This window comes from Haliotis rubra, unplaced genomic scaffold (genome assembly GCF_003918875.1).
Source record: "Haliotis rubra isolate DU_JTF1 unplaced genomic scaffold, ASM391887v1 Scf80, whole genome shotgun sequence".
Taxonomy (NCBI): domain Eukaryota; kingdom Metazoa; phylum Mollusca; class Gastropoda; order Lepetellida; family Haliotidae; genus Haliotis; species Haliotis rubra.
The window spans coordinates 1,603,818-1,618,940 of NW_025767524.1; the positions used below are offsets into that span (position 1 = coordinate 1,603,818).

General features: G+C 37.2%; 1 protein-coding gene across 1 annotated transcript in view; it reads right to left on the reverse strand.

Annotated features, from left to right (window-relative positions):
• Positions 1 to 15,123, reverse strand: part of LOC124261541 (uncharacterized protein PYUK71.03c-like) — a 75,222-nt gene that overhangs the window by 34,452 nt on the left and 25,647 nt on the right. The window contains exons 3-4 of the mRNA XM_046695855.1: positions 2,814 to 2,977; positions 712 to 788 (exon numbers count right to left, since the gene is read on the reverse strand). Coding sequence (XP_046551811.1) covers positions 712 to 788; positions 2,814 to 2,977 — 241 coding nt within the window. The remainder of the gene's footprint in view (positions 1 to 711; positions 789 to 2,813; positions 2,978 to 15,123) is intronic.

A 15,123-nucleotide genomic window follows, 5' to 3' on the forward strand; every position in this document is an offset into this window, starting at 1 on the left:
CGGAAAATGTGGATTTTTTGTACTATGTCCATGTATCACTATCAGCCTTTGTATTGATATATGCTTGAATAACCATATTAAACATAGTTACTGCATCCTCTGTAACTTTATCAGCAAAGAAGACAAAGCCAAACGTTTAATCCCAAATGTGCAACCTTCCTCTCAGGTGTATCATACAGACACTGATGGTAAACAGCCATAGCGTCCTTACAGCCATGCAGCCATGTGGAACATCCTGCTTTATATCTCAGAGCATCAGGGACCATCAGCAGTTGCCGCGGACAACAATCAATATCTCTAACAGGTCACAATACAACCATTTATCACATACGTTGTCAGCAGGTTGTACAGTCATTGTGATGGGACTGAATAACTCACCAGTAACTAAACATTCACACTCATTTCAGCCAAAACACTAAACATCAGCAGAAACAGAAATCCTGGGTGACTTTAATGTATTTGGAGCAAGCTAGTGATGTTTTTAACAAGTGATTGACGAATTGCATTTGTAAATCATGAAAAAATAATGTCATTTTGCTAATGTAGTGGCAATGTCACAGTTGTCATAAATGAAATGATATTGCTTTCAAGTAGAAAGCTAATGTACATTAAAGATATCATCAACAATTATCATGCATAAACTGGTAAATCATAAACACTGTTGAATAAGTTTTGGCTATTACAAAAATTTGCAGATGATCGTGACCTTACCTCTTGCTGCCTACACGTCCACGGAAGATCATCTTAAAATCTTCACACTGCATCGTCACGTCAGACTCAAGCACAACCTGAGGATCACAAACATAGACTGCATATTCCACTCCTTTTCCATGTATGGCTGAGACTTAACTTGAAATACAGGAATATTTAATCCAACTAAGTTAGGACCCCCATAAAGCTGGCATGAAACTTTAGTATATATTGTGGATATTCTAGCACCTGTTGTCTCTGGATACTTCATGTCCACTGCTGTTCTCAAATAAGAGTCATCACAAGATGACAAATCCCCCCGACCCCCACAAATGTGAAAGAGCAAATCATCTGACAGTTACTTAATTATTTTAGACTAAGTCCATGGAAACTAAGATTTAGGTGTGTATAAAGAAAAGTGGAAGGAGAGTATTGAAAGGTATTAAAGTTCTGCTCCGGAAAAGAGCACTACCACCAATTTCATTCTAAGTCAAACTTGTTGCCATGGAAACGCCAAAAATATTTTATTCAGAATTCCAAAACTACCAAAAGGCACCAGTACACCACCAGATCTATCTATGTGCCAAGTTTGGTGAAGAAATAGTGAACGGTTTTAGAGTTCTGCTCCGGAAAAGAGCACTACCACCAATTTCAGTCTGTCAAACTTGTTGCCATGGAAACGCCAAAACTATTTTATTCAGAGTTCCAAAACTACCAAAAGGCACCAGTACACCACCAGATCTATCTATGTGCCAAGTTTGGTGAAGAAATAGTGAACAGTTTTAGAGTTCAGCTCCAGAAAAGTGCACTACCACTAATTTCTGTTTTAGTCAAACTTGTTGCCACGGAAAAGCCAAAAATGTTTTATTCAAAATTCCAAAACTACAAAAAGGCACCAGTACACCACCAGATCTATCTATGTGCCAAGTTTGGTGAAGAAATATTGAACGGTTTTAGAGTTCAGCTCCGGAAAAGACAAATGTGCACGGACCGACGAGGCCTCGACTATATCCAACCGCATTACATGCCAGGGGGATAAAACAAAGGTATACATTGGTGATGTGGGTTTGTATTAGCTAACTGTGTCATAACTTTAAGCCTTTAATGGAGTACACTGCACTAAGTGGCATGTGTGCTAACACTTTATCAGTTACACTCAAGACACACAATATAGCTCATGATATATGATCCCAAGCAGAAAAACACTATACATAGTGGGTTAGGTTTTTTATCATTGATGCATATCTAGATCGCCATACAGCTGCAGTGAAGTGTGCAATGAGAAGACATTAGAACAAGTTGTGAAAAAACATGAAGGAATGAGGCCAAATGCATTTCAATGTAAAATACTCAGGTTTACTTCAAATTATCATGACAAGTATTAATAACCTCATCGATGGATTAACACGACCACTTAATTCTCATATAATTCATTGTTACTATATATCTACACAAGAAGGAAATGTGTATGTTCGTTGCCTTGTGTGTGTTACTGAGTTGAAGACCAGTTCTAACCCAGATCATTCGGTACCAGATAAAATACACTCTATACATAATTCAATAAAACATTCATGATTCAGTGAAGCCCATCTGTCACAGTTGATGTACACAGATGCCAAGTGCAATCAAACAAAACAACATTTCTGAGTGATAAAATGATTTTTTCAATGTGGCCATATTCCTACACAAAACAGTAATGTATGATTTCATTATTCAAAACTGGATTCCATAATAGATATAGCTTGGGTGAGATCAAGAAATATCTCTAAGGAGATACGACTTCATAAACTTGAATCACAATGCTTTGCAAACCATAGTGACATCATGATAATCACTGATGACATCACTAGTCTCTCTGCTGCAGAAGCTGGTTAGTTGTCCTGGCTACACTTAGACACTAGTTACTAATGTTTAGAAATTGAAAACGTTGCAAGAATGATTTTGGATTACAAACAGAAACTCACTCTTGCATACTACAAGCTCATATACATCAAAATTTGTTGATAAAAGTAAAATTGTCATTATCAAGCATCATCAACTCAAAATAATAAATTACACATACATATACACTCAAGTGAAATTCTTCAATATCCTTATTCACACTAGTCTCAGTGGCCACTGACCTGGTAGGTGGACATATTGTCCAGTCCTTTGGGAGGCTGGTTGACATTGAACCAGGTACAAGGCTTGTGTCCTCCAGGGACTCCCTCCGAAAACTCAAACACTCGGACATTGCGGACGTGTGGAGTCTGCTGGCCCACATTAAAAGTTGTTAAGGCAAGGCTTTCTGAAACACAAGCATACAGGCATGACACAAGCAGTAATACTACTACTGTTTAGTTGTTCAATATTGAAAAGGAATAGACTACAGCAGAATGGAACCAAGTACCATGCTGACAAAAAGAGGACCTTCATCCCGGCAAATGTAAAGTCAATCTCACAATCAGCAGATCCAGCAAAACCATGGGACTGAACTCTGCACAAGATAAAGGCACATTGGACGGAACATAGTATAAGCCTCAACTCACTTTGTTACTTCAGTATACAACTTCTTACCATGGTGATAATATAAATAAAAAAGGGCCCAAAACTAAAAAGCATGTGATCCCTGTATTTGCTGTAATCCCTCCGAGCCCACACTGGTATATTGTGATCCCTATATTTGCTGTAATCCCTCCGAATCCACACTGGTATATTGTGATCCCTGTATTTGCTGTAATCCCTCCGAACCCACACTGGTATATTGTGATCCCTGTATTTGCTGTAATCCCTCCCCACACTGGTATATTGTGATCCCTGTATTTGCTGTAATCCCTCCGAACCCACACTGGTATATTGTGATCCCTGTATTTGCTGTAATCCCTCTCGAACCCACACTGGTATATTGTGATCCCTGATTTGCTGTAATCCCTCAATCATATTTGCTGTAATCCCTCTGAACCCACACTGGTATATTGTGAGGCCTGGTTGATTGCTGTCAATCACTTATTACATGTTTTATTGGTCATGTTCTCAACAATAACTGATTTATTACACTCAGATGTGGCAATATTCTTCAATCACTCACCCACTCATATAAATAAGTGTACCGGTATGTGTTAAATCAATTCCAATGCACTATGTAGTAACAAAGCAGACAGAATTTATGGATAATGTCCTATTATAGCAATCCTTTGCAACAGATCTGTACACCATTGACAAGCAAGATAGAATAATGGTTATAATCTACAAATTGCATCTACTGTGTCATCCATCAGCTACTGATAAAATGCCTATCAAACAAAACTATGTGGTGTGCAGCATTGTGTATAGTTCATCTGGTTTGTGTCTTGCTGTGTTGTGACACTTGCTGTGTTGTGACGAGGAGGTATAACCCAGGTGAAATAGCAGCCATTGCTGCGAAGTCCCGCGTGTTGAATCATACATAAGTATGGTCAGATGGGCTACATTATATTCCTAGAGTGACACATGCTACCCCCATACCACCCCACTCCATTATACATGAACAGTTTGTGCAGTCTATTGGCATGACCAGCATTACACTTGGCCATCATGAATTATGATATGTGATCGAAATAAAAATTTGGCAGGTATGAACTGACTGACTGAATTTGGTTTTACGCCACTTTTAGCAATATTCCAGCAACATCGCGGCGGGGGACACCAGAAATGGGCTTTACAAATTGTACCCATGTGGGGATTCGAACCCGGGTCTTCGGCGTGACGAGCCGGCGCTTTAACCACTGGGCTACCCCACCGCCCGCGGGAATGAAGGGTAAAGGGAAGGAGGATAATCACCCAAATGTAATATAGAAAAATTAGAATGATTAAATCCCCACTTTAAAACGTTTGCCTTACAGGTTAAGTAACAAACAATATGCAGTCCACAACAATACACAGACAATATGTATTATCATACATGTATAATCTTTACTGTTCTACTGTAACAAATTGTGGCCTTTGTTTGCATATTTACTGTTATAGTCGGACATTTGTAACCAAATGCAAACATTTTCCATGTTCACAGATATTGGTGATAGTGGCTGAGAGAATTAATGCATTTGTCCACAATATGTTCACCATTTCAAGATGATAAGTAAATAATCAAATCTGGGCCAGAGAAACCATTGGTTGATATTATAAGCATTGCACATGATGTCCACTACTGAATACCCAACAAGTTAGCTCCCACTACAAGCCTTCGATGCTTAGGCATGGTCACTTGAGAGGTATTCTGTCCATAACACCAAAGGGAAAATCATCAATTTCACTACCATAACATGCGATCTGCAATGGCACATCTAGACCACACACAAAAACAGCTGACTTTGTTGACATAACTGTGTTGTTCTACAGGCTAACTTGAACCTTCACCCCACACTTTCAGATCCCAAACAAACATTGTAAATGAATTTTTTAAAAATCAAATTGATATAGATCTATATCACTAGAAACTTGCAGACAGTACTTGTAAAAACAAATACAACTGCACCTCCCCACTGCTTCGCCCACTGTAACCAGCTGTTAACTACAACAAAGTTACAGTAATATCACATTACTGATATAAATGATAGATCGCTGATTGCAGGTTATCATGACATTACTGAGATATCACTAACTGCAGGTTATCATAACATTACTGATATAAATGATAGATCGCTGACTGCAGGTTATCATGACATTACTGAGATATCACTAACTGCAGGTTATCATAACATTACTGATATAAATGATAGATCGCTGACTGCAGGTTATCATGACATTACTGAGATATCACTAACTGCAGGTTATCATAACATTACTGATATAAATGATAGATCGCTGACTGCAGGTTATCATGACATTACTGAGATATCACTAACTGCAGGTTATCATAACATTACTGATATAAATGATAGATCGCTGACTGCAGGTTATCATAACATTACTGAGATATCACTAACTGCAGGTTATCATAACATTACTGATATAAATGATAGATCGCTGACTGCAGGTTATCATGACATTACTGAGATATCACTAACTGCAGGTTATCATGACAGTACTGACAGTACTGTAATACTGCTGACTGTAGGTTAGCATGACAGGTACTGACATTAATATCACTGACTGCAGGTTATCATGACATTACTGAGATATCACTAACTGCAGGTTATCATAACATTACTGATATAAATGATAGATCGCTGACTGCAGGTTATCATGACATTACTGAGATATCACTAACTGCAGGTTATCATGACAGTACTGTAATACTGCTGACTGTAGGTTAGCATGACAGTACTGTAATACTGCTGACTGCAGGTTATCATAACATTACTGAGATATCACTAACTGCAGGTTATCATAACATTACTGATATAAATGATAGATCGCTGACTGCAGGTTATCATGACATTACTGAGATATCACTAACTGCAGGTTATCATAACATTACTGATATAAATGATAGATCACTGATTGCAGGTTATCATGACATTACTGAGATATCACTAACTGCAGGTTATCATAACATTACTGATATAAATGATAGATCGCTGACTGCAGGTTATCATGACATTACTGAGATATCACTAACTGCAGGTTATCATAACATTACTGATATAAATGATAGATCGCTGACTGCAGGTTATCATGACATTACTGAGATATCACTAACTGCAGGTTATCATAACATTACTGATATAAATGATAGATCGCTGACTGCAGGTTATCATGACATTACTGAGATATCACTAACTGCAGGTTATCATGACAGTACTGATATAAATGATAGATCACTGATTGCAGGTTATCATGACATTACTGAGATATCACTAACTGCAGGTTATCATGACAGTACTGTAATACTGCTGACTGTAGGTTAGCATGACAGTACTGTAATACTGCTGACTGCAGGTTATCATAACATTACTGAGATATCACTAACTGCAGGTTATCATAACATTACTGATATAAATGATAGATCGCTGACTGCAGGTTATCATGACATTACTGAGATATCACTAACTGCAGGTTATCATGACAGTACTGATATAAATGATAGATCACTGATTGCAGGTTATCATGACATTACTGAGATATCACTAACTGCAGGTTATCATAACATTACTGATATAAATGATAGATCGCTGACTGCAGGTTATCATGACATTACTGAGATATCACTAACTGCAGGTTATCATGACAGTACTGATATAAATGATAGATCACTGATTGCAGGTTATCATGACATTACTGAGATATCACTAACTGCAGGTTATCATGACAGTACTGTAATACTGCTGACTGTAGGTTAGCATGACAGTACTGTAATACTGCTGACTGCAGGTTATCATGACATTACTGAGATATCACTAACTGCAGGTTATCATGACATTACTGATATAAATGATAGATCACTGATTGCAGGTTATCATGACATTACTGAGATATCACTAACTGCAGGTTATCATGACAGTACTGTAATACTGCTGACTGTAGGTTAGCATGACAGTACTGTAATACTGCTGACTGTAGGTTATCATGACAGTACTGTAATACTGCTGACTGTAGGTTATCATGACAGTACTGTAATACTGCTGACTGTAGGTTATCATGATACTGCAGGTTATCATGACATTACTGAAATACCTCTGACTGTAGGTTATCATGACAGTACTGTAATACTGCTGACTGTAGGTTAGCATGACAGTACTGTAATACTGCTGACTGTAGGTTATCATGACAGTACTGTAATACTGCTGACTGTAGGTTAGCATGACATGATAGATACTGATTGCAATCATGACATTACTGAGATATCACTACTGCTGACTGACAGTACTGTAATACTGCTCATGACAGTACTGTAATACTGCTGACTGTAGGTTATCATGACACTGTAATACTGCTGACTAGGTTATCATGACAGTACTGTAATACTGTTACTGTAATACTGCTGACTGTAGGTTAGCATGACAGTACTGACAATACTGCTGACTGTAAGTTATCGCTGACAGTACTGTAATACTGCTGACTGTAGGTTAGCATGACAGTACTGTAATACTGCTGACTGTAGGTTATCATGACAGTACTGTAATACTGCTGACTGTAGGTTATCATGACAGTACTGTAATACTGCTGACTGTAGGTTATCATGACAGTACTGTAATACTGCTGACTGTAGGTTATCATGACAGTACTGTAATACTGCTGACTGTAGGTTATCATGACAGTACTACTAATACTGCTGACTGTAGGTTATCATGACAGTACTGTAATACTGCTGACTGCAGGTTATCATGACAGTACTGTAATACTGCTGACTGTAGGTTAGCATGACAGTACTGTAATACTGCTGACTGTAGGTTATCATGACAGTACTGTAATACTGCTGACTGTAGGTTAGCATGACAGTACTGTAATACTGCTGACTGTAGGTTATCATGACAGTACTGTAATACTGCTGACTGTAGGTTATCATGACAGTACTAATACTGCTGACTGTAGGTTATCATGACAGTACTATAATACTGCTGACTGTAGGTTATCATGACAGTACTGTAATACTGTGGACTGTAGGTTATCATGACAGTACTGTAATACTGCTGACTGTAGGTTATCATGACAGTACTATAATACTGCTAAATGTAGGTTATCATGACAGTACTGTAATACTGCTGACTGTAGGTTATCATGACAGTACTAATACTGCTGACTGTAGGTTATCATGACAGTACTGTAATATTGCTGACTGTAGGTTATCATGACAGTTCTGTAATACTGTGGACTGTAGGTTGTCATGACAGTACTAATACTGCTGACTGTAGGTTATCATGACAGTACTAATACTGCTGACTGTAGGTTATCATGACAGTACTGTAATACTGCTGACTGTAGGTTATCATGACAGTACTATAATACTGCTGACTGTAGGTTATCATGACAGTACTGTGATACTGCTGACTAGGTTATCATGACAGTACTGTAATACTGCTAAATGTAGGTTATCATGACTACTGTAATACTGCTGACTGTAGGTTATCATGACAGTACTGTAATATTGCTGACTGTAGGTTATCATGACAGTACTGTAATACTGCTGACTGTAGGTTATCATGACAGTACTGTAATACTGCTGACTAGGGTATCATGACAGTACTATAATACTGCTGACTGTAGGTTATCATGACAGTACTGTAATACTGCTGACTAGGGTATCATGACAGTACTATAATACTGCTGACTGTAGGTTATCATGACAGTACTGTAATACTGCTGACTGTAGGTTATCATGACAGTACTGTAATATTGCTGACTGTAGGTTATCATGACAGTACTGTAATATTGCTGACTGTAGGTTATCATGACAGTATTGTAATACTGCTAAATGTAGGTTATCATGACAGTACTGTAATACTGCTGACTAGGGTATCATGACAGTACTATAATACTGCTGACTGTAGGTTATCATGACAGTACTGTAATACTGCTAAATGTAGGTTATCATGACAGTACTGTAATACTGCTGACTAGGGTATCATGACAGTACTATAATACTGCTGACTGTAGGTTATCATGACAGTACTGTAATACTGCTGACTGTAGGTTATCATGACAGTACTGTAATACTGCTGACTGTAGGTTATCATGACAGTACTGTAATACTGCTGACTGTAGGTTATCATGACAGTACTGTAATATTGCTTACTGCAGGTTATTTTGACATTACTGTAATATTGCTGACTGCAGGTTATCTTGACATTACTGTAATAGGTTATCATGACATTACTGTAATATTGCTGACAGCAGTGTAAAGCATTCACTCACTGTTGTACTCCTGTCTTGTGTGTTCTACTCAGTTCACTCAATCAATACTTGTACAGCAAATTACATAAGCTGATTGACAATACCATATGCAAAAGAAATAGAATTCCACATGGAAATATGAAACAGCATCCCGCATGCTGTCAAGATTTAACAATATAAATATCATATAATCATTTTCACTTGACAAAGCCACACAATACTGAATACAATATGTAACAGAATATGAACAGCTGGTGTATGCTGCAATATAGCACTTGCTTTAGGAAACTAGCATGTCAGTTGTATCCAAGGCAGCCATTGGTATCATTGGTATATTTTACTTGGTATTGGCTTTTACTTAACATTGATATATCTACTCCATTTTACAAAAAATGCATACATTTGAATTGATCAATGTTTCTGTTAAGTTTGAACCATGTTTTACCATGCCCTCTAATGACCTTAACCTTATATCAAGGTCACTCTGTAGTCAATATCATAAGTGATTCAAAGTGATAAACAGTCTTTAGAGTCGACAGTTATGTTTATGCATGGATCACAAGAACTGTTCTTGGCCGTGTCTTTATGCTAGTGGCTCAAGTCACAGACTGTACACAGTACCATTGAGTATATATTTCAGTCATCGTGTTCTTCAGACTAAATACAAAGAAAAAGACAATGATGAAAGTCACCTGATCGAAACCTTCAATTAGGAAAATCATTCCACAAACAGTAGAAACAATTTATCTGAAGCATAAACAAAGGATAAAAATTCTACTTCACACAACTAGTTCCAGTTTATAACCTTTTACTAAACACTCCTGTCAATGATCAACAATATGAGTGGTCTTATCCAAAAGCTTCTGACTGAATCTTCTCACCCAAACTTTACCTGTAGACAATTTGACAACATATGAAATACATGTGAATTTTTATGATCTAACCCTAGACTTCAAGCAAGGAGGGTAGTTCTAATGAAACATCGGAATATGAACTTTATTCCATGGTTTCATAACAACACTATCTCCAAACAACATACAAACATAATCAAACAAATATCAAAGCTCTCCGATACTTTCATTTGAAAATTACAACTTTTCCAGTTGTTTAATGCCTTGATATCATTGCTGAGTACAATCACTTTACCTCGGAAAGCCTATAACATATATGTACAACCTATCAATAAACACCTGCACCCATAGTGATTCTCCCCTTCCCCGCCCCCTCAATTCATGATGTGGCCAACTTCATACTGTGACAAGCATACTATTGTAAGTGGGCCGAAAAGCACAGTCCATGAGTCAAAAGGCATGTACTGCCTGCATTCAAGCTGCCACTGTGAGGTGACCCACTTTGCTTATCCACACATGGGTACTGTATGGGAGCTTGTTTACTAATCTCATCTTTATACAGAGATGTGAAATACTTTCTGCCATGATTAACCGAAATCAAACATAGTATGCACCTAGTATTTCATAATCTTTTGTGGGTGCGGCTACTGAATGAAATGCCAACAAAAAACACTCTTTTTCTATTTAGGGCCAAGTATTTATTCAGCCCAAAACAATTTGATGTGATGATAGTTTCAAAATTAGCATATCAGAGAATATGTTCAAAACAATTCACTTTTTAAAAACACAAGATATACCCTTTTATTATGAGAAAAAATCACAAGATCCCTCTTTGTTAAAATCTTGCCATTCTCACTGAAAGCAGAGAAAAATTAACCCAAAAGTTTTATTGCAAAGACATGACAATGTAAAGATAATAAATATATATCGTTTAGCATTTATTTGCAACTTAAATGTCAGACTCTCAACAGTAAAAACTTGCTGGACTAGACCTAGTTATATACACTGTCATAAAAGTGGGACTGACACTTCAGTACCGACAACGATTTAAAGGCCGTCCCATCTCACGGTGATGGGCAAGCACACCAGGTCTCTGGCTGTTAACAGCTAAAGTGCAATATCTCAATGTTTGGAAGTGTCCTGTCAGTTAAAGCATTAGTTCAGGAGTGGTGAATATGGCTGTCTTTTTCAGCACCGCTCAAACTACATCAAGCACATAGCCCTCATCGAACTTGTCAATTTTGCAGTCCTACACCATACTATTTCCCTTCTACGCAGTCATTACAGTAATGCTATAACCCTAAATGAAGCAAATCCGGTTGACTTGCACAAGTCTCTAAAGTTATAATTAATAGTTAAAATGATAATTTCTAAAAAATATTAATATCTAACCGACTGGCATCCTTGTACTGTCTGCGTTATCTAGACTTGCCTCTTTAAACAATAGAATTACTATATGTGCATGGTCTTTAGCTTCAGTACAGCCTTGGAGCAAGGCTATAAGTCTGGATTTTCAACAGATTTGCCTTTCCCATCCAACTGGTGCTCCTTTTCAGTTCAAATATACCATACATCACTGAAGATAAGCCATAGTTTGAAGGCCTGAATAAAGATTATGCAGAAATGGGTCAGCCTATGTATAGGTTATGCTTTCATCTACCCATTAGTAAAAACTCTATATCATATCTCTTCTGCAAGAAATAACAACACAGCCACAAAATTACAACCATAACCATTTTTAAATGGCAGCTCTTTGGTGCATTGTGAAATATGTTTTACGCATGGAGCGATTTTACTTATTACCTTTAAGGTTTTGCACAGGCAAGCTATTTCCATCCAAAACACAGTGTTGACAAACTATATTAATATGACAATTCATGAGTCATATTTTGTCATTTATAATACATGTATTCATTCTCTGTCAACTGAGGTCCATTTCAAGGCATCAGCTGTACTATAAATCTGGATGCTGTGTATAATGTCACGGTATATCATGAAGCAGACCCTATGGAATGTGGTAAACAAACATTCTAAGTTCAGCAGGGACACATGACTGTGGAATTTTAAGTAGATATTATTGAATGAAACTTTAGTAGAATTAATCAAGCTGATTACAAACAAAGTCCAAATTGACAATGAAGACTTTATATTAACTGATTGTGTAACAACAGGATTACCTTGCATAATTCAATAAGGATTTGTTGATATACTATTCCTGCTGACTGATCATGACAAGCTAATACAGGGAAGTAGTCGGTAGGCCAATTTGATACAGATTTCAAGATAAGCTTAGGCCTTTTTTCATATACTTGGCTTACAGATTTTTAAAAAAAATTATTAGGTCGGTAGGGAGGAAAGAAAAAAGAAAAGAAAAAAGAAAATGGAGATGTTATTTGCACACTTGAGTATATCATATATGCCAGGTGCAGCATGCCAGCTGAGTAGCCTGTGGCATTACCATTCTCTCCGTTAAACTCTGTTTCAGGGAATATTTGAAAAGTATAATTTGCTATTTTTCCTTTTTTTTTCACTTTCGTTGTTTTTTTATCAGGTCAGCGGCATATAATGGCCAAAAAAAATATGTTAAAAAAAAATAATATTCATTTCCACTTTCTTCACATTTCGGGTCGGCGAAACCAAGTAATAAAAAAAAAGGCCTTATCTACAGTTATATGAAGTAATTGCTTGTTTCTATCAAAATTACATATTCATTAAGCATGAGTCAAACATTTAAGAGTCACTTAAACCTGTCAGGGTGACACTAAAATACTGGTACTACTAGACTCAAGACAGGGATATTTTTGCCATGATACACAAAACTGATTCGCATAATATGTCCAGTGTATATTTAAACAGAATTAGCATTCTGATAATCCCTAAAAAGTTGAGTAGTATATAATACATTATTTGAACTAACACCACTCTTTGAGTAACATTATTATGAACATCTACAATCTGGTCAAATGGTAATATTTTTAAAGAGACAATATACATTTCATGCTAAACTAGCTACACTTTATGGGTTTGGGGTAAGTTTTCATTAAAGTTGTATCTTGTGAGACAACTGATCATTTAGAAAATGATGGAACTACATACATAACATCTTATCAGCATTTGGCATCTGTATTTGTCCATATGCCTCCAGGAATATTTATCCTTGAGAAAGTAGGTCACACTTATACTTTCACAGCTCAACACACACAAGATATGTTGGAGATATCCATCAGCAGATTATCTATCAGGCTCACCTGTATGTCATGCTTCAGACAACTGGTCTGCTACATTACCTTATATCTGCTATGTCACCAACAGGTTGTAAATTTACTTTCATCTCGGGTGTGTCATGCTGTTGGTGTCATAATTTGCCTCCATCTCTGGTATGTATGCTATACCTTCATCTCAGGTTGTCAGTCTACCAACACCTGGTCTGCTACAGGTGTTACACTATACCTAAATCTCAGATTGTCAGTCTACAGACACCTGGTCTGCTACAGGTGTTACACTATACCTTCATCTCAGATTGTCAGTCTACCAACACCTGGTCTGCTACAGGTGTTACACTATACCTAAATCTCAGGTGTGTCAGTCTACAGACACCTGGTCTGCTACAGGTGTTACACTATACCTTAATCTCAGGTGTGTCAGTCTACAGACACCTGGTCTGCTACAGGTGTTACACTATACCCAAATCTCAGGTGTGTCAGTCTACAGACACCTGGTCTGTAACAGAACATCTATATAAATTACATGCTCAGTATTGAGGCCATTCAGTGCCAGTTAGTCTGTCGTACAGACCCTGAAGCAAATATATCCAAGAAAGCCCACACAAGTCTAGAAAATGTGGCAAGTCTAGATTTCCTCAGCTTCTGGAAATGAAGAAAGTCTCAGGGCTCCTTTTCATTATATATATATATTTTTTTTTTACTATGAAATTTTTTCAGTAAAATATGTTCATTTCAGAGATTAGTTGTTAGTCTAAGTGCCAGTATGTGTCAACTGTTGTTACCACTTATATAAATGCTGGGTACAACTTCGCATCAGTTTCAACACGCGGATGTAATATAACACCATCACTGCTTTTCATTGTCGAACTGCTCCCAATGCTACTGGTTATCATTCAAATTTGATCTGCAAATTCTTTAAAAACCAGAATCTGCATTCAGTTTGGTAAACACAGTAATGCATCACAGTTGATGACTAAATAGTTTCTCCTCTTGTTTCCATACCAGACACACTTCGCCAACACTGACCTCATGTTTAACATTCCACAGCAAATTGTAAACAGCATTTTGTGTGTCAACATCAATGAATAGCACACATTATTTCTGTAAAGGTGCGACATTGTTTACACCACATCAGCAAGGGTCCTAACCCAGCACAGGTGTAACATATTACACTTGAATCCATACACCCTAGCCCCATGTAAGACAGAGGAACATGTGGTAGCCATTGTCTTACTGGTAGTGCCTGTAGTCTTAGTCAGGTGGTTTCTCTGTGGTTTGTTATCAACAAATCAGACAGAAAAGCCTTGATATTCCACAAATTCAGTCACAGATTAAAATGGCCAAATATACTGTCCTTGGGTTCGAATTCTAGTTGGGACTCAACCCAAAAATGTACAAGAATTTGAACTTAACTGAGAAAGTGTAAACCCTATTTCAACAGTTGTGTCATTGTACGAACACACCCAATAGGAAGCATGTATATGTCATGTATATGTCATGAATATGTCATGTATATGTCATGAATATGACATATTGTCATCCCTCACTGTGTAAGTATTCACTGTATC